This window comes from Babylonia areolata, chromosome 18 (genome assembly GCF_041734735.1).
Source record: "Babylonia areolata isolate BAREFJ2019XMU chromosome 18, ASM4173473v1, whole genome shotgun sequence".
In the NCBI taxonomy this organism is placed as follows: Eukaryota; Metazoa; Mollusca; class Gastropoda; order Neogastropoda; family Buccinidae; genus Babylonia; species Babylonia areolata.
The window spans coordinates 7145717-7165272 of NC_134893.1; the positions used below are offsets into that span (position 1 = coordinate 7145717).

The 19556-nt window shown below is 39.6% G+C and overlaps 1 protein-coding gene across 1 annotated transcript in view; it reads left to right on the plus strand.

Moving 5' to 3' along the window:
* The first annotated feature begins 71 nt into the window (after nt 1–71).
* The window catches only part of LOC143292410 (lysosomal alpha-mannosidase-like), a 46027-nt gene continuing 26542 nt past the window's right edge, over nt 72–19556 (plus strand). The window contains exons 1-14 of the mRNA XM_076602653.1: nt 72–214; nt 860–962; nt 1667–1816; nt 4000–4193; nt 5353–5461; nt 6102–6199; nt 7180–7251; nt 8783–8899; nt 10387–10590; nt 11637–11709; nt 13471–13510; nt 14113–14182; nt 15931–16050; nt 18450–18575. Coding sequence (XP_076458768.1) covers nt 107–214; nt 860–962; nt 1667–1816; nt 4000–4193; nt 5353–5461; nt 6102–6199; nt 7180–7251; nt 8783–8899; nt 10387–10590; nt 11637–11709; nt 13471–13510; nt 14113–14182; nt 15931–16050; nt 18450–18575 — 1584 coding nt within the window. The 5' untranslated portion in view covers nt 72–106. The remainder of the gene's footprint in view (nt 215–859; nt 963–1666; nt 1817–3999; nt 4194–5352; nt 5462–6101; nt 6200–7179; nt 7252–8782; nt 8900–10386; nt 10591–11636; nt 11710–13470; nt 13511–14112; nt 14183–15930; nt 16051–18449; nt 18576–19556) is intronic.

Sequence of the window (19556 nt, forward strand, 5' to 3'; positions counted from 1 at the left end):
ATCTCGATATTTGGAGCCAGTATGGCAATAATGACTTCTCACGTGACTCAGGCATATCACATGACTGATGATTGGTGGGTAAAGTTAGAAACGAGAACAGCAGACCATGGCGTCGTCAGCGAAGGTTGCGGTCTTTTGTTTCTGTCTGATATTTGCCTTAGCGGCAGGAAGATACGTCAACGTAAAGTACGATGGACCAAAGTGCGGATACAGTGTAAGAACCTTGTTAACTCTGCTTATTTTAAGTTGTAAAAAATTAACATAGACTGCGCTTTCTTGAAGACCGTGTGCACAACGCATCACATGCCTGTCTCGTGATCTTGTTATCGTTGGGCCATTCTGTTTTGCTTTGTCTTTTGTATACATGCATTTATTAATTTTGTTCACGTTAGGTTCATGGCAAGATGATTAGGAATGAAGAAGTTTCTTTTTGTTTAATACCCAGTGACGCAGATAGATGTTCCTCTTGCAAAATAACATCTATTCATTATCAACTGTGTACAAAGGAACATTATAATTTATATGATTATTGTTGACCAGCTTGCCAAGTGCATAAGTAGAAACAAAATCACAAACTGAACACACCACTGCATGTCACAATCATCTTCATGATCTTTTCACAAATTCACTCATTCACTCACAGGACACATTGATGCACACACACACACACACACACACACACACACACACACACACACATGATGCATTACTTTGCTGTGCCAATCTTAACATAAGTAACAAATCGTTTACTTGAAATATTAGTTGGCTGAATGAGGAGACATTATAAAATAATATATATCAAATGTCAGTTTATTTGCATCACTCATTTCATACCATTTTTGTGTTTGCTGTGTTTCAGAGCTGTAACCCAGTGAAAGATGACATGATCAATGTACACATTGTCCCACACACTCATGATGATGTGGGCTGGCTTGTCACTGTGGATCAGTATTATTATGAAAGTAAGGCAGAGTATATATATTTCTTTTTTTCTTCTTCCATGTTCAGCTTTTCAGTGTGTGTGTTTGTATGTGTGTGTGTGTGTGTGTGTGTGTGTGTGTGTGTCACTGTTTGCATTCATGTGCTTTCATGTGATGTGGGACCTGGGAGATCAGAAAAATATCCACTCTTTACCCACCAGGCGGCGTTACTGAGATAGTGAGAATGTGAGATTCAAACCCTGGTTCCTTAGATTGAAAGTCCAACACTTAACCACTCGGCTTTAACCACTTGGCTGGGGGGAGCAGTATCAGTATCAGTATCAGTAGCTCAAGGAGGCGTCACTGCGTTCGGACAAATCCATATATATATATGCTACACCACATCTGCCAAGCAGATGCCTGACCAGCAGCGTAACCCAACGCGCTTAGTCAGGCCTTGAGAAAAAAAAAAAGTAGAACCCAAGGAAAAGAAAACCTGCAGGGCCCACATGCACACATGCAAATAACAATCAGTAGATCAGCTGTGATGTATTATATTATTACACTTTTTTCTGACTGAGACTATAGGAGTAATTAATTTTATTATACTACAGTGAGTCTTTCTGTGCTGGCTGAATTGTGTGTTACTGTTAGTGTGTGTATATTTGTCCCAGTGTATATATGTCAGTGTGCATACGCTTACATGTGCTTTCCTGTGACATATGAATGCTTTTCTCCTTCAACAGGGGTGCAGTACATTCTGGACAGCGTCATTCCGGAGCTGATCAAGGACCCCTCAAAACGCTTCATCTATGTGGAGATCGCTTTCTTTGATCGCTGGTTTCGGGAGCAGACTGACAGCATGCGCCATGTTGTCAGAAAACTGGTCAACGAAGGTAGAGCTGCAAATGGGAACAAAAAAACCTGCAAATTTATTGTTGTTCTGAAATATGACACCTAATTTAGATACACTTCAAAACTGAGTTAAAAGTAAGAATTTTCTTCAAAAGCTAATTATTTTCAATACCTTGAAAAAGAATAATTTTTTTCACTACTAGTGGTACAATTGTACAGACTTCATTATGTTTTATGACAAAATGTTTTTGTGTACCAAATCCCTTGCCTGCCAGACATTAATTTGATTTAATACTTCTTGTCTGTACATGGGGAAAAAAAGGGGTGTTTCCTACTTTTAGCACAAAATTTATTTTTACTTGCTTAAATGAAGTATCTCCAAAAGGTTTTGTTTGATGGTTGTTGATACTATTTTGATAAAAGAAAAATAAATCTGTGCTATTTGTGTTTAGTTGGCCATTTTTCTTGCTAATATTATAAGTAATAATTGCATATGAAGAACACAATGCACAAATGTTACACATGTCCAATGAACAAATAAAAAAACCCCACTAATTAGATATCAGATTACAAAAAATGTTCATTAGATACCAGCAATTATTCCAGACAGGCCATATACAATATAAGCCACACATTCTTGGAATTTTTCTATGTCATGGGAAGCAGTCCATCCACTAATGTTCCAGAGCAGTGTGTACCAAGTTGGGTATTTCTCTTAAACTGCTGCAGATGTTGGATCACAAAAAATATTTATCTTACTCAGGTAGTGTTAACAAAGGAATGCAGCAGTAGCAAATAGATCAGTGGGCATAGTATACACATGTCAAAATGACAGACAAGGGGCTGTTGTGTAATTGCTGGTGGGGTCACACCCTACCAGGGGCAAGTATCGATTATCATTCTGGTATTTTAAAAGGCAGGCAGAAAAAGAGATGGGAGGGCAACATCTCAGAGTGGACAGGGCTAACCCTGAGTGAGATAGTCAGAGGGACAGACAACCACAAGAGATGAGGGGGCTGGTTGCTAATTGTGAGGTGCCTATGGGGTAGATAGATTTTATTGCCAGTGGCCAGCACCCTCCCAGAGTTGAGCATTCTATGGGCTCAAAGGGGAAGACTGGACCATACAGTTGAGTGTCATCCACTTTGCAAAATATACATGCTTCTTTTGGAGTATTGCTTGAATTGATTGCATCTTTCAGTCTTGATTGTTGCTGGGAAATATTTTGAAAGGAAGCACAATACAGCCAAGTCGTATATCGCTTAATCAAATGAAGCTCAGCAGAAGCAACAACACCACATTCATCATCAAATATAAAAACTGTTCTTGGTGATCTCAGTTATGTTTTCCATCTTCATGTCCGTAGCGAGTTCCCGTGAAGGTTTATGCTGCTGGCAGATTCATGGGGATGGTGATTGGAGGGACATGCTGGTGGTCTCAGTTCAGTCCCAGGGGGACACTCCTATGTCTGGCTCTGTGACCAAGCAATTGTTGTCATCAGTAGGGGGCTGAACAGGTCAACTGTGGTGACCTGCATATGTTGAAACAGAACAGGCACCACCATAGTGACTCTGCTTCTGTGCAGGGCTTCCTTGTTATATATCATAGCGATTTTTATATTGACAATTTTCTGTAGATTGTCTTGTAGACCAATGTTGTGAATATTGATAGTTTTCTGTAGATTATCCTGTAGACTAAGGTTGTGACTGGCAAGCCTAGTTGTGGCAGTGTTTCTGGAATTTGTGATGAGTTGCATTAGAAAAATACAATTGAAATAGTTTGGACCAAAAGGAAGCAATAATTGAAAAAAAAAGAAAAGAAAAAAAAAGGAAGTGTTAATTCAAAAATCACACAAAAGCATATTGATCTTCCAATAGAAATGAGTTGATACCTATTCAAGTTTTATCAAGTTGTTCTCATGGCCATCAAAAAAGTAAGTAAATGATTCACTAGCCAGGGGGACAAAGGGGAGGTTACCTACTTCCGGGAGGTTATCGGCCGTAGTACTTTTGTTTTCTCCGCATAGGCGGATAGTAGTTTGCACAGGACAGGAATGTCAGACCCCTGCTGGAGTCTGCACTAGTTGGGTCATGGTAAGTATGTTATCTAAACATAATTTTAGATAGAAAATTTCCTTTTTAGAAGATACTTAACAGTTACACCATGCGACTTGTAGTGGACCACGTACTTGATAAACCTATTTTGTGTTGACTTGTTCTTTAAGGTCGCCTGGAGTTCATTCTGGGTGGCTGGAGCATGAATGATGAAGCAGCCACACACTACAATGCCATCATCGACCAGCACACCCTTGGGTTCGAGTACCTGCGGGAAAACTTTGGGACCTGTGGTAAACCTCGTGTTGGCTGGCAGATTGACCCTTTTGGCCACTCCAGAGAGCAAGCCTCCATCTTTGCCAGAGTGAGTAACCGTATGAATGTTTGCGTTATCTTTGATTTTGAAAATTGTCTTTCAGAGTGTGTATCTTTTTTTTAAGTTGCAAATTTTGGTTCCGTCTTGCATTGTTCACGTCTGGTCTGGTGACCACTCACTCAGGTATGAAGTAAAGGCTTGTGCTACATACTGAGTTGGTCTTTCAGTATGTGTGCGAATTCTCTACATGTCTATATCTAGGAAAGGTCACATCATGGATGATAGTTTAATTTCAAACCCTTGAAGTTGATGATGGTGATATGATCACACACAAAGTTTTATATTCTATCTCTTTCTTTCTCTTTCTCTTTTTCTCTTTTTTACTTTTTTTTTCTGATATGAGCATGGTATTGTACATGTATATGTGGAGTGATGGCCTAGAGGTAACGCGTCCGCTTAGGAAGCGAGAGAATATGAGCGCATTGGTTCGAATCACGGCAAAGTTGTCAGTATTTTCTCCCCCTCCACTAAACCTTGAGTGGTGGTCTGGACGCTAGTCATTCGGATGAGACAATAAATCGAGGTGCCGTGTGCAGCATGCACTTAGCACTTGTAAAAGAACCCACGGCAACAAAAGGGTTGCCCCTGGCAAAATTCTGTAGAAAAAAATCCACTTCAGTGGGAAAAATAAATAAAACTGCACGCAGGAAAAAATCCAAAAAAATGGTTGGCGCTGTCAGTGTAGTGACGCGTTCTCCCCGAGGAGAGCAGTCTGAATTTCACACAGAGAAATCTGTTGCGACAAAAAAGAGTAGTACAATACAATATGTATTGTATGTATATTGCATGAGAGTTGTGTTTGTGAGAGAGAGAGAGAGAGAGAGAGAGAGAGAGTGTGTGCTCACACTTGTACCCTCTCAAATGGGAAGGTGCATTTGATCATCATTTGCAGACAGCTTGAGGTACAAACACATGAATATGTGATACAGCACACTGAATGATGCACACACTCATGCTTTTGCAATGTATTCATTGAGTTCAGCAACCTATTTGAAGGGTCAGCTTCACTGTGTGATGTGAGCAGAAAAGTTTTCTGCATGAAAGCTGATATTGAATTTCATTGGCAGTTTAGTGTGCTGACCATGAAGATTATGCAGTATTAAAAAAAAAAAAAAAAAAAAATCATTTTTTATTTGTGGCATTTCAGTTCGGATTTGATTCGCTGTTCTTTGGTCGCTTGGACTACCAAGATAAGGAGAATCGTGAGAACCACAGGACAATGGAGATGATATGGCGTGGAAGTCCTGATAACTTGGGTAAAGAAAAGAAAAAGAAAGGCCCTCTGTCTGTTTGCTTGTCTGTCTATCTGCTTGTCTATCAATATGTCCATGAGCTTTATGTATGTGTGTGTGTGTGTGTGTGTGTGTGTGTGTGTGTGTGTCTTCAGGAACATTGGTTGGAGTGGAGCACAGATGTCTGTCTATCTGCTTGTCTATCAATATGTCCATGAGCTTTATGTGTGTGTGTGTGTGTGTGTGTGTGTGTGTGTGTGTGTGCGTGTCTTCAGGAACATTGGCTGGAGTGGAGCACAGATGTATGAAGACTGATATTTAGATATTCATTTGTAAAAATTACCTATTTATCTGTTGCCACATTCATTCTATTTCTCTCTCATGTGCACATAACACCCACACATATTTGTATTGTACTTTAAGATGCACTGACACTTAGACAGTTACAGGCAGACTCACAGACAGACACTCTCTCTCTCTCCCTCTCTACCTGTCTGACACAGACAGACAGACACACACTCTCTCTCTGTCTCCCCCTCCTTCCTCCCACCACACACACACCACATTGAGAGAGAGAGAGAGAGAGAGAGAGAGAGAGAGAGAGAGAGACTATGATTTATAAAAGTTTGTGACAGAACATGACTGTGTGTGCATTCTTTCCCAGGTGAGGCAGCTGACCTATTCACAGGTGCTTTACCAAATGGCTACAATCCTCCCGATGGGTTTTGTTTTGATATTTTCTGTGGTGAGGTCCCCATTGTGGTGAGTATTTTTGTGAGTGTGTGTTTGCAGTTTTGTGCAATTTTGTGTGCTTCGCTGTAACAAAAAGAACACATTTATTTCATTGACAGAATGATGAATGCGTCAGTTTATGACGATGATGATTCTGACAATCATTGTTGGGATCATTGTTTTTTTACTTTGTTTTGTTGGGTTTTTTTTAATTTATTTTATGATTGGTTCTGTTGTAATTGCATTATAATAATATTCATTGAACAGCCTCTGACTGTTTGATGTTTGAAGAAAAAAGAATTAACAATCCTTGTTGTGATCATCGTTTTTTGTTTGGGGGTGGGTGGTGGGGGTGAGGAGATAAATAATTGGTTATTGTTGTTATTGTCATTGACTCATTGTATTGCCTTTGTTCTTTTTATGAGGTATTGATTTGGATGATTATGATATTCACCGAACAGCCTCTTGACTGTTTCATGAATGAAAAAAAATCTGATAATTTTGTTGTGGTTATCATCATTTTCTTCTTTTGAATAAGTAATTGGTTCTGTTGTTATTGTCATTGCATTGTCATTGTTCTCTCTTTGATGTGTACTGATTGAGAAAATTATTATACTCACTGGTAGCTAGTCTGTGACCGTTCAATGAATATAAATGAAATTTAATTACACATACTTAACCGTGACCCAACTAGTGCAGACTCCGGCAGGGGTCTGACATTCCTGCCGCTAAACGTAATTTTAGATAGAAAATTTCCTTTATTGGCAACTGACAGTATGAAAAATACCTGTCAGGCCATTTCAGAATTTACTCCATGAGTGTCAGTTTTCAGTTTTTGTGTTGTGTTTTTATTTTTGTCAATGCATGCCTTGTGTGTGTGTGTGTGTCTGTGTGTGTGTGCGCGCGCACTTGTGTGTATTTTTGTTTGTGTGTGTGCACAAGTTTCTGCCTGAATGCTGATACTTTGATGTGTTTATAGAAAAGCTTGATTTTCTGTGGTTGTTTTGAAGGATGACACCCGTCTTCATGATGTCAATGTGAAAGAGAAAGTGGACAGCTTTCTGAAAGAAATGGCAACGCAGGTAAGTGGGAAATCTGTTTTCCAAGTCACAGTTGATGATATTGATTGATTGATTGATGTGGATACTTATATAGTGCCTATCCTCGGTCAGAGACCAAGCTCTAAGCGCTTTACATACACGGGGACATTTGCACCACAGGCTGCCTACCTTGGTAGAGCCGACTGACGGCTGCCACTGGGTGCTCATCATTTGTTTCCTGTGTCATTCAGTCAGATTTCAGACGCACACATACACACTCGGACAGACATGTAACATTTTACGTGTATGACTTTTTTTTTTTTAAATTTATTTGCCCCACCATGTAGGCAGCCATACTCCGTTTTCGGGGGTGTGCATGTTGGGTATATTCTTGTTTCCATAACCCACCGAACGCTGACATGGATTACAGGATCTTTAATGTGCGTATTTGATCTTCTGCGTGCGCATACACACGAAGGGGGTTCAGGCACTAGCAGGTCTGCACATATGTTGACCTGGGAGATCGGAAAACTCTCCACCCTTTACCCACCAGGTGCACCGAGATTCGAACCCAGGACCCTCAGATTGAAAGTCCAGTGCTTTAACCATTCGGCTATTGCACATTATTGTGAGCGCATGAAGGCATCATTTTGTATTCTGACTAGCTTTGTAGGTTTGACAGATACATGTTTCAGGAATACTTCGTTTTTGTTTCATTTTCATTTTGATGATTTTGTGTTGTTGTTTTTTTGTTTTGTATTATATTTCTTTGTATAAAACTTGGAAGATAAGTTTAAACATTAGCATTAACATAATATGTATTTTTGCTCTGATGATATTTGATTACTGTCTTCTGTTGTTTTTTAAGGGGGATCTGTCACTTTTTCTTTTCTTTTTTTTTTTTTTTAGGGAAGTCTGGTTACCCTGTTTTACTTTTCTGGTCAAGATATTCATAATCATTGTATTGCCGGCAGTATTTGCTGTTGGTTTTTTGTTGTTGTTGGTGGTGGTGGTTTTTTTTCCCCATTATTTTCATAACATTTAGAACAGCAAATGTAGCCTTGTTCCCCCCCCCCCCCCCCCTTCCCCCCCAATCCTTTAACAAATAATTTACAGAATGGTCAACATCGGAGGCTGTCCTTAGTTTATGTGCATGAATAAAACTGTAGCTTTTTTTTTTTCTGTTCTTGGTTTTTTTTTCCTTTGTGAGTTTATACAGGATCAGTATTGACAATGACAGCCATTTAGAAAAAGAAAAAAATTTTGACCCGGGTGGTCTCAGTGCTGATTTTTGGTCCTGTGTGGTTGTGAGGATATGATAAATACTATATTTAATTACACATACTTAACCATGACCCAACTAGTGCAGACTCCAGCAGGGGTCTGACATTCCTGTCCTGTGCAAACTACTATCCGCCTATGCGGAGAAAACGAAACTACGGCTGATAACCTCCCAGAAGTAGGTAACCTCCCCTTTGTCCCGCTGGCTAGCGCCCTCTTTTTCCAGCAGCCATCATGACTCTGGTTCCTGTGCTCTTCATACGGCTTTTACTGAACAAACCACTTGTTGCAGGCCAAGCACTACTCCACGAACCACCTGATCACCACCATGGGGTCAGACTTCCAGTACCAGGCTGCCCACAACTGGTACCTCAACCTGGATAAGCTCATCAAATACGTTAATGCCAGGGTGAGCTGTCAGAGAGCTGCACTTCGTTCATGACGTGTTGTAGAATGTGTAGTTAGTGAGTTGGTCATATTTCTTTGTAAGATATTTGTTGTTGTTGCTGTAATGTCATGTTTGTAAGATATTTTGTGATGTTTTACATGGATGAGACGTTTGTATAGTTTTGTGTCATTTTTATGTAAGAAATAAAAGTTTTATGCATTTTTTTTTTTTTAAGTATAATGAGCATTTATTCTGGTAACATTTCATGTTGTGTTGTCTCAGGAAGGGTGTTTTCTTACAACATTTCTTGTGAACAAATATTGTTTACTTTTATTATAAATGTATAACTCTAGACATGATTAAAGCCTAAACATAACGTTCCTATCTGTGTTGCAAGTTGGTGGATATTGCGTAGCAGTACGTGCTTGAAATTAGACCCCTTTGCTTTACCTGAAAGTGAATAAACAAAAACGAAACTTAGTGTGCTTGTTTACTGTTTAATTATTATTTGACAGCCCTGGCCTCGTTTACAGGTAATCAGTGCTGAAGAAGGGTGAAAGAAACCATATACAGTAACATGAACAGTTTGTGTGTTTGTGCCATGTCAGCGTTCAGTGGGTTACAGAAACAAGAACATACCCAGCATGTACGCCCCCGAAAACAGAGTATGACTGCCTACATGGTAGTGCAAGTAAACAAAAATGGTCATACACGTAAAATTGGTACAAGTCTCTGTGTGTGTTGTGTGTGTGTGTGTGTGTGTGTGTGTGTGGTGTGTATGTCTGTGTGTGTGTGTGGTGTGTGTGTGTGGTGTGTCCGTGTGTGTGTGTATGTGTGTGTGTGGTGTGGTGTGTGTGTGTGGTGTGGTGTGTGTGTGTGGTGTGTATGTGTGTGTGTGTGTGTGTGTGTGTATGTGTGTGTGTCGTGTGTGTGTGTGTGTGTGTGTGTGACTGAAGCCTGACTGAATGACACGGGAGACGAATGATGAGGGCAGCTGTCCTTTGACTCTTCCCAGGTAGGCAGTGTGTTGTGCAAATGGCACTGTGTTTGTAAAGAGCTCAAAGTGTGGTCTCTGGCTGAAGATCAACACATTATGTAAGTATTCATGTCATCATCCCGACGGGTGCAATAGCCGAGTGGTTAAAGCGTTGGACTGTCAATCTGAGAGTCCCGGATTCGAATCACGGTGGGTAAAGGGTGGAGATTTTTACGATCTCCCAGGTCAACATGAACTGCTTGTGCCTGAACCCCCTTCATGTGTATATGCAAGCAGAAGATCAAATACGCACGTTAAAGATCCTGTAATCCATGTCAGCATTCGGTGGGTTATGGAAACAAGAACATACCCTGCATGCACACCCCCGAAAACGGAGTATGGCTGCCTACATGGCGGGGTAAAAACGGTCATACATGTAAAAGCCCACGCGTGTGCATACGAGTGAATGCAGAAGAAGAAGAAATATCATCATCTGTTTATGCTCAGCTTTTTTTTTTTTTTTGTCCTGCAGCAATCCAGCGGAAGCAAAGTGAACTTGGTGTACTCGACCCCCTCCTGCTACACATACCATGTCAACCGGGCCAACAAGACATGGACGACGAAAGAGGATGATTTTTTCCCCTATGCTCACCGCCCCCACAGCTTTTGGACCGGCTACTTCACCAGCCGACCAACCCTCAAGGGATTCGTCCGAAGAACAAACAACTTTTTGCAGGTTTTTTGTCAGATTATTTTGATTTTAATTTTGCTTCTATTGTTGTTGTTGTTGTTGACTGTTAGTAATTGTCTCTTCATTTCTTTTACTTAAAAAAAGGGGAAACAATGGCTGAGTATTCAAGCATGAAAGAACGGCTTTAATTGTGAAAGGAGAAGGACTGCAAATGCATAGATTGGTAAAAATCAAATGGATGTAACTTTGTAATTGTATATTATTGCTTTATTTTTTGTCACAACCGATTCCTCTGTGTGAACTTCAGGCTGCCCTCCTTTGGGAGAGTGCATTATTTTTGTGCAGCACCACCCCTTTTTGACTCACTTGTGTAAACAAAGTGAGTATGTTTTAACCCGGTGTTCAGTTGTCTGTGTGTGTGTCTTTGTGTCCGTGGTAAACTTTAACGTTGACATTTTCTCTGCAAATACTTTGTCAGTTGACACCAAATTAGGCATAAAAATAGGAAAAATTCAGTTCTTTCTAGTCATCTTGTTTAAAACAATATTACACCTCTGGGATGGGCACAAAAAAAAGAAAAAAGAAAAAAAAGAGCCTAATTATATGCAAACTGCATTTACTGTTATATTTTTTGTATTCTCTAAACTTGATCTGATATTCTGACCCAACAACAAAAGCAGTCATTATTATCATTTTCTGTTCAAACAGGAACTTCTTTTGCTCAGCTTGGAAGTTTTATTTATTTTGCAAACGTTTTGGTGCAGAGGGTAAAAAAGGGAAATTACTCTGTAATTAATGCTAGGGGACTTAATTTACTTTAAACTGATCTTTCTCATCTTAAACATTACATTTTGAAATTATACTCAATACATAAAAAGCTTGGATTTTTTTTTTTAAAGTGTATCACAAGTGAGTCTTGAAGGCCTTGCCTCTCTTGTATTTTTATGTGTACATAGTGTGCATATGCATGTGTGTTTATGTATGTGTAGGCGTGTGTGTGTGTGTGTGTGTGTGTGTGTGTGACATAGATACTGTGTATATGTGTGCTTGAGAGACAGGTGTCACATGATGAACTTACATCCGTTTTGCAGGTAGTGAAACAGCTGGATGCTCTGGCATTGCTGGAAGATACAGACAACAGCACATACAATATTGAGATCCTCGGTGAGCTGTTTGTTTTGCGGAGTATTGTATCGTTTAATTCTGAAAGGTTTCTGATTCAAAGCTGCTGTCTATTCTGCTTTTAAGTTTGAGGGCTGCTGCTCCCACAGTCCCTTAGTTTCTGCTTGTTGGCTTTTTTTACATGTCGGTCCAAGTGTACTCCACTATTTAGGCACCCATTATATGATTTCGGGTGTAGGCGCTTGCTAGTATGTTCCTAGTTCCATGACCCCCCACCCGCTTACATGGCTTTGGGATCTTCAACGTGGATTTGCATGTTTATGGTCCCATGTAATTGGAAAAAAAAAAAACCCATCTTTTATGGTTGTGGTGTTGTTGGGATTCAAACTTCGAATCCTGGGTATGGAAGCCCACAGCTGGGACCACTTCGTTCTGGCATCTCTCAAAGGTGCTTTCAAAAATCATGTTCTGTTGCACGTGTACAAAATTGATTCACACCTTCATCTTGCACTACTGTATTTTACTGTGACGGTAACTGTTTCTTGTCATTACATGTCAGTGTTTTACAAAAACCTAGAGTAGACTCGCAAGGCCTGAACAGTGCGTTGGTATTTATGTGAAGATCAGGTGTTTGCTCCTTTTTTTTTGCCCCTTTTTTTCCTTTTATCCAGACCATTGCGGTCTTCAAATGCCGGTCACCTCGCCATTCCCCCGATTCCATCTGGAGAAATATGGCAGACGTTCTTTTTCATTTGTTGGTCCTTCAACTTCAGCTTGCCTTCTCAAGAAATTGTAATGGCGCTATGAGCTCTCCAAGGGAATAAGTGTCTTAAAATGTTTTTTTTTTCTTTTTCTTTTGATTCAGCGGATGTAGTGTAGCATATATGGATCAGTCTGCACACTTTGACATCTCCATGAAACTGAAACTGATCTTTTAATGTCAAAAGTGTTTTGAAAAGATAGTGTTCTTTTGTGATTTGGTGATATCAGTGTGTGCGTAGCTAGCAAAACAACCGGCCAGCATTAGAAAGATGCACATTTTTATATTAATGTTTGACATGAACCTAGGATAGGCTTTAACTCACTCAGTACGGCCAGTCCTCTCTTCTCCTCTACACAGACCCCTCGGATGTCCAGTGGGTGTCTCAATGACCCAGCCTTTAGCTTCTGTCGTCAGAATTGTGGTATTCTTTGTCAACATTCACCTCTTCAGTATAACAGCCTTCCGCTTACAATATTTTGATGGTGGTAATTGGGGTGAAGTGCTGTTAACGTCGTCTCTTTCACCGTTCGTATGGAGAGAGTTAAAGGTCTGGTCAGTGTGCTGGGTTTATACAAAGGGCAGGTATCTGCTCCTTTTTTTCTTTTTTTTGATATTTATTAATCTTTTTAAATCAGTAGATGTGTAGTGTATATATGGATTTGTCTGCGCACTCTGAAACCTCTTTGAAACTGAAACCAATCAGTAGTTATGCACTGTTGAAATATAAACATTTAATTACACATACTTAACTGTGACCCACTGGTGCAGACTCCGGCAGGGGTCTGGATTCCTGTCCTGTCTAAACTACTAGTCCGCTATGCAGAGAAATCGAAAGAAGCTGCGGCAAATAACCTCCCTTGGTAGTCAACAATGGTATTAATAGTAATAATAATTTTAGTTGTAATATTCTCATATCCACAAGGCCTTATTATCCTGTGTGCTTTTATATTCTGATTCTATAATCAGTCTGTCAGTTGCTGTGCAAATATATCGTATGATTCTACATTTTATATATCATTGTCATCTTTTCTGTGGTTCAGCAAGAGCAATGGGTGTTGCTCAGCATCACGACGCTGTGAGGTAAGAATTCAGAAGAAAGTATCAAGTCTGTTTTGTTCTCAGATTTAGTATGTGTTCTCGTTTTTTTACAGTCACAAATGGAGTATTCTTTTAAATCCACATCTCTTTTTACAATTTAATAATTACACTATGTATGCATGTGTTTGTGGAGTGTGTCTCAGTGAGTGAGTGAGTGTGTGTGTGTGTGGGGTGTGTGTGGGGGGGTTGGGGATGGGGGTGGGGGGGGGCGAGAGAGAGAGAGAGAGAGAGAGTGTGTGTGTGTGTGTGTGTGTGTGTGTGTGCACGTGCTTCTGTTTTTGATGATCCTCATTAAAAATTTTTTTTTTTTTCAATATTGATCATGCTTTTACATACATGCATATATGTCTGAGTAGTTTTTGTACATGTATAAATGATTAAAACACAATACTGGAATCATTATAAGGCTTCTTCATAACCACATATCACTTGTCCAAAAAAAAAAAAAGGTGGTTTTATCAAAACTCATTTTTTAAAATTTTATGATGTGCAGCATATTTCCATTGCTTTAATGATAAACATCATGCTCACAGTCATGATACACACCAAAATTATCAGAGAAACATGTAGTGTGACTGTTTCAGCGGGACAGCAAAACAGGCAGTGACCTACGACTATGACGAGCGACTGGCCAATGGCATTATGGAGGGCCAGGTCTGTTGATCACAATATTGGTTTTGAGTATACAAAGAGTTCGTTCTTATCTTTTTTTTCTTTCTTTTTTTTTGTTGTTGTTGAAGATGACTCATTTTGTATTCTAAACATGAGCTGCAGATTGATTGTGGAATAAGTGCCCAAGTAATATGATTCCTGTGATCAGTCACTGTCACTGTCACTGGTCTTGAAACTAGTTGTTGGGTGTTGCGTTGTGAATGCATCGCCAACAATCTCCATTTCTGGCGGTCATAGGATAAGGCGTGAGTTTCAGCAAAGCTCCTCTCCGTCCACTCCGTGATGTGTTGGGTTACTCTGCTGGTGAGGCATCTGCTTAACAGATGCGGTGCAGCTGTATGGATTTGTCCGAACGCAGTGATGCCTCCTTGATTAACTGAATTGAACTGAACTGATGTTGTCTGCCCACTTCTTTTCACTGTTTGCCTGGTCTCCTTTTCCCCTGTGCTGTTCCCAGAAGGATGGTCTTGGAAGCCTGTCGGATCTTCTCATGTGGCCATACAATGTCATTTTCGTGTTGTTCTTTTCACTGTGGTCTTTGTCTGATGGTTTTCCTGACTTCTTCATTTAATTACACATACTTAACCTGTGACCCAACTAGTGCAGACTCCGGCAGGGGGTCTGACATTCCTGTCCTGTGCAAACTACTATCCACCTATGCGGAGAAAACGAAACTACGGCCGATAACCCCCCGGAAGTAGGTAACCTCCCCTTTGTCCCGCTGGCTAGCGCCCTCTTTTTCCGGCAGCCATCATGACTCCTGTTCCTGTGCTCTTCACACGGCTAAGTTTTTTTTCGTATTTTCTGCTTCATTTGTTATGTGATCCTTGTGGGAGATGCCAAGAGGCCTTCTGAAGCATTCCATTTCCACTGCTAAGACCCTTCTCTGATGCTCTGTTGTAAGAAAATAGAACCAGAGCATGCAGGGGCTTCAGTTTTATTCTGAGGCTGATGTTCTTGTCTCTCCATGTGGGCTTCAGTCTTGCCAGTGCTGTTGCAATCTGTGCAGCTCTTGCCAGTGTTTTGGTCTTGAACACTGATGATAGGTACAACACACACACACACACACACACACACACACACACACACACACACATACACACACACACTGCTTCACTGTTTCCAGCTGTAGTCCATTGGAGATTAAATGCATGCTGCATGAATGTAATTCTGCTTTTGGGAATATAAAAAGCCAAAAACACCCTGAAACAATATAACACGCAGAAGTATTACTCAAAGTATGCTCAGTGAGATGCAGATTATACTTTTTATTTTCTTTTTCTTGACGTGACAAAGCAATGAAACAGTTTTTTTGTTGTTTTTTTTAATTTTCTTTTTCAACGTCCAAGCCATGAAATAGTTATGATAAAAAAATTATCTTTTTTTTTTTCCGTATGTCAGAGTGATGAAACAGTTTGGATAAATTGTTTCCTAATCACAATCTTTAACACGTATTTGTTTGGTGATGTCAACATCAACAGAAGGTGTACAATGACGCCTGGAGAAATTGTTTCCTAATCGCAGTCTTTAACACGTATTTGTTTGGTGATGTCAACATCAACAGAAGGTGTACAATGACGCCTGGAGAAATTGTTTCCTAATTGCAGTCTTTAACATGTCTTTGTTTGGTGATGTCAACATCAACAGAAGGTGTACAATGACGCCTGGAGAAATTGTTTCCTAATCGCAGTCTTTAACATGTCTTTGTTTGGTGATGTCAACATCAACAGAAGGTGTACAATGACGCCATGAAGAAGCTACAAGTCCAGACAGGTGGTGTGAAAATGGACCACTCCTTCTGCCAACTGCTCAACATCAGCGTGTGCTCTGTGTCGGAGAAAGCAAACCAGGTTTGTGAAGACATCAGAGCCTGCTTCAACTCACTTAATTCCATTTTAAAATATTCAGATACAGGTTGGTGGTGTGTTAGTGTCACTGTATGTGTTCTGTCCAGAATTTGTATTTCTTTTCTTTTAGAACAAGAAAAACGAGGTCATGCTGTCATCAAACCCAAGCATAATTTCTGATTTTCTGGACTCGAACCTTCAACAGAATAAACTGTTCATGATGTAGAAATACAGCTTAATCAGAAAGGCTTACAACTTTTTATTGGTATGACTGTCAAGATTTTTGTCCCGCTATGTTTGATCCAAATTTGGTATTGGCAGACAAAGTGTTTTGAGAGAAAATGGCAATGTTAAAGTTTACCACACACACACACACACGCAAACACACACACACACACATACACACACACACAAACCAAACAAAACAAAACAAAACAAAAAAACCTCAGAATACAGAATACTTTATTATCTCAACAAGAGAAATTCATATGTGGTGTAAAACAGAAAAACAACACAAGAAAATCACAGTCCTTCAACATGTATATAAACCATATTAAGATGTCAACCTAGGGCAAACCATCATTACAATCAATAATCACAGTATCCAACAATAACAGAAACCCTTAAAAGTAATTTAGAGTAAATCATACATACACTGTCACAGCCATACACACATGCAGTAATAATCACAGTTAAAGGATGGACATAATAGTATACTAAAAGTTGACATAGACACATAATAAAAGTGTGCAATTCACAGTACTTTGAGTTAAGATGTCATATCCCACGCACATACACTCCGGCATTCATTTTCAGTCATACATCTGATTATCAGTATACTGCTATTTAATAGCTGGATTGACATTGGAATAGAACTGCCTTTTGTTCTGTATGTTTTAAATTTTGGAACACAGAAACGTTTGCCTGAAGGAAGGAGTTGATAACTATTTGCCACACACACTCGAACACCAGGTTATTACATAGACTCACGTTGTTTACACAAGTGAGTCAAAAAAAAAGTAGTGTTGAAAATGAAAGCCTTTTATTTCTCCTGTACTCATTTCTTTTTTGATTAATTATTTTGTCTTTTGGTAGGGAACAGATTTTTGTCTTGTTGGTAGAGGAGAATGACCTGTTGATGTGTGTTTGCTTGTTTGCTTGGGTGGGCTTTTTTTTTTGTTGGTGTTTGTTTCATTTTTTGACTCACGTGTGTGAACAAAGTGAGTCTGTTTTAACCCGGTGTTCGGTTGTCTGTGTGTGTCTGTGTGTCCATGGTAAACTTTAACGTTGACATTTTCTCTGCAAACACTTTGTCAGTTGACAACAAATTAGGCATAGAAATAGGAAAAATTCAGTTCTTTCCAGTCATCTTGTCTAAAACAACATTGCGACTCTGGGATGGGCACAAGAAAATAAATAATGAAGCCTAATAATATGCAAACTGCATTTACTGTTATATTTATATTTTTTGTATTTTCTAAACTTGGCACTTTGATCTGATATTCTGACCCAACAACAAGAGCAGTAATTATTATCATTTTTTGTTCAAACAGGAACTTCTTTTGCTTAGCATGGAAGTTTTATTTATTTTGCAAACCTTTTGGTGCAGATAGTAAAAAAGGGAAATTACTCTGTAATTAATGCTAGGGGACTTAATTTGCTTTAAACTGATCTTTCTCATCTTAAACATTACATTTTGAAATTATACTCAATACATAAAAAGCTTGGATTTTTTTTAAAGTGTATCACAAGTGAGTCTTGAAGGCCTTGCCTCTCTTGTTTTGTTGGTGTTTGTTTCAGTTTAAAAAAAAAAAAATATGTCACTCTTTGTTTTTTTCGTGTGGTGTGTGTAAAGAAGATGCTTGTGTGTAATGTTTCAGTGCCACCATGTGGGTAGATGAAATAAACTTCTTGACTTGCCCTGTCTTGTCTTGCCTTGTCTTGCCTTGCTTTTGACTTGTCTTGTCTTGTCTTGTTTTGCCAATTGTATTGGGAGGAATAAAACTGTCAGTATTGATGTGAGTCCAATTTAAATGTTCAAAATCTGTCAAGGACATGGTGGAACATATGTTACTGATAGTGGCAAGGGAATGCATGTTACTCCTGACCAGCTGGTTTACAGAAAGGAAATTTTATTAAGTTGACTGTGATTTTTTTTTGTTTTTTTTTCCTTATTGCAGTATATTCAGTGTTTAATTTTTCTCTTCGTCCTATTAAAAAGTGAAAGAAAATAGAATTGATATTGCAAGGATTGTTAACTATGTCTGGCATCTCTGACATATCTCACTCTTAAAATATCCGGCTGTTGTGCAAAGTCTTCCATTTTAAAAAAGAAAATCAGTTAATTAATGTAAAAGAAATTAGAGAGGGGAAAAAAAGTACCGTAACATTCTGTTTTGCAGTTCATGGTGACAGTGTACAACCCAATCGCTCGCCCAGGGTTCTCCTACGTGCGTCTTCCAGTGTCCTCTGATGGGAACGTGGCCTTCAGTGTCAAGGGGCCCAGTGGGAAGCCAGTGCCTTCTGAGGTAAATTGCATGGTGTAATGTGCATGGTGTGGATTGGTTCATATGCACTATGTGACATGTAAAAAGAGGAAGAAGAACAACAGCACCACCAAGAAAAAATAACAAACCCCCCCCCCCCCCCCCCCCCCACACACACACCTCCCTACCCCACCAGGTTTCTGTCTTGTTTGCTCTATGCTTAACTCACTCGGGACAACAAGTTTTCTCCCTTGCTTTTCCCCACAGACAGCCCATTTTGGAAAAAAAAATTACAAAAAATACAAAATACAGAGTAAGAAAATGAAACTTTCAGAACTGGTTTATTACGTGTTGAGCTATTACATATATATAAAAAAAAATCAAATTTCTCATCTTATTTTTAACAGTTTTGCCATATGTAGAAAATACTGCCAATTTTTCACCCCAAATCACCATACCCATGCTCGCTTTCTGCATTAAATTCACTTTCTTCTTCGTCATCATCCACCTCTTCAATGTCCAATCCTTCAGTTTGTAGCATTTCAAGTACTTCGGCAACCTGCTTCGCTTATTTATTTATAGTCTGTTCATCTAAGATGATGATATTAGACTGAAAAACCCTAAAATGTTGCTGTTGCTGCCTTGTTCGCTTCACAACATTTTGAGAAGAGCCCGCTTTGCTAACAGGCTGGCACGCGAGCAGACGACCGGTCAGTGACTTTGTCAGCGTGTGTGCGAAACGGGCCACACATGGCAGGCTGACCAATCATAGCATTTGATTGTGGAGTGACCCAGAATAGCGCACTCTGCTTGGTTAATCACAAAATCACGTGTACAGCGTGTGATGGATTTTTATTTCTTGAAAATGCTGTTCCATTCCGTCGTCTGAAACCGAATACATTTTATGTAGGAATTCTCATGCATTCCTTCGTCCGGAGAGAGTTAAACTCACCAGGTTTGAGAGCCTGCCAGTTGCTGTGTGTTTGTGAGCGTGTTTCATTGGCGATGTGGACAGCATGCCCA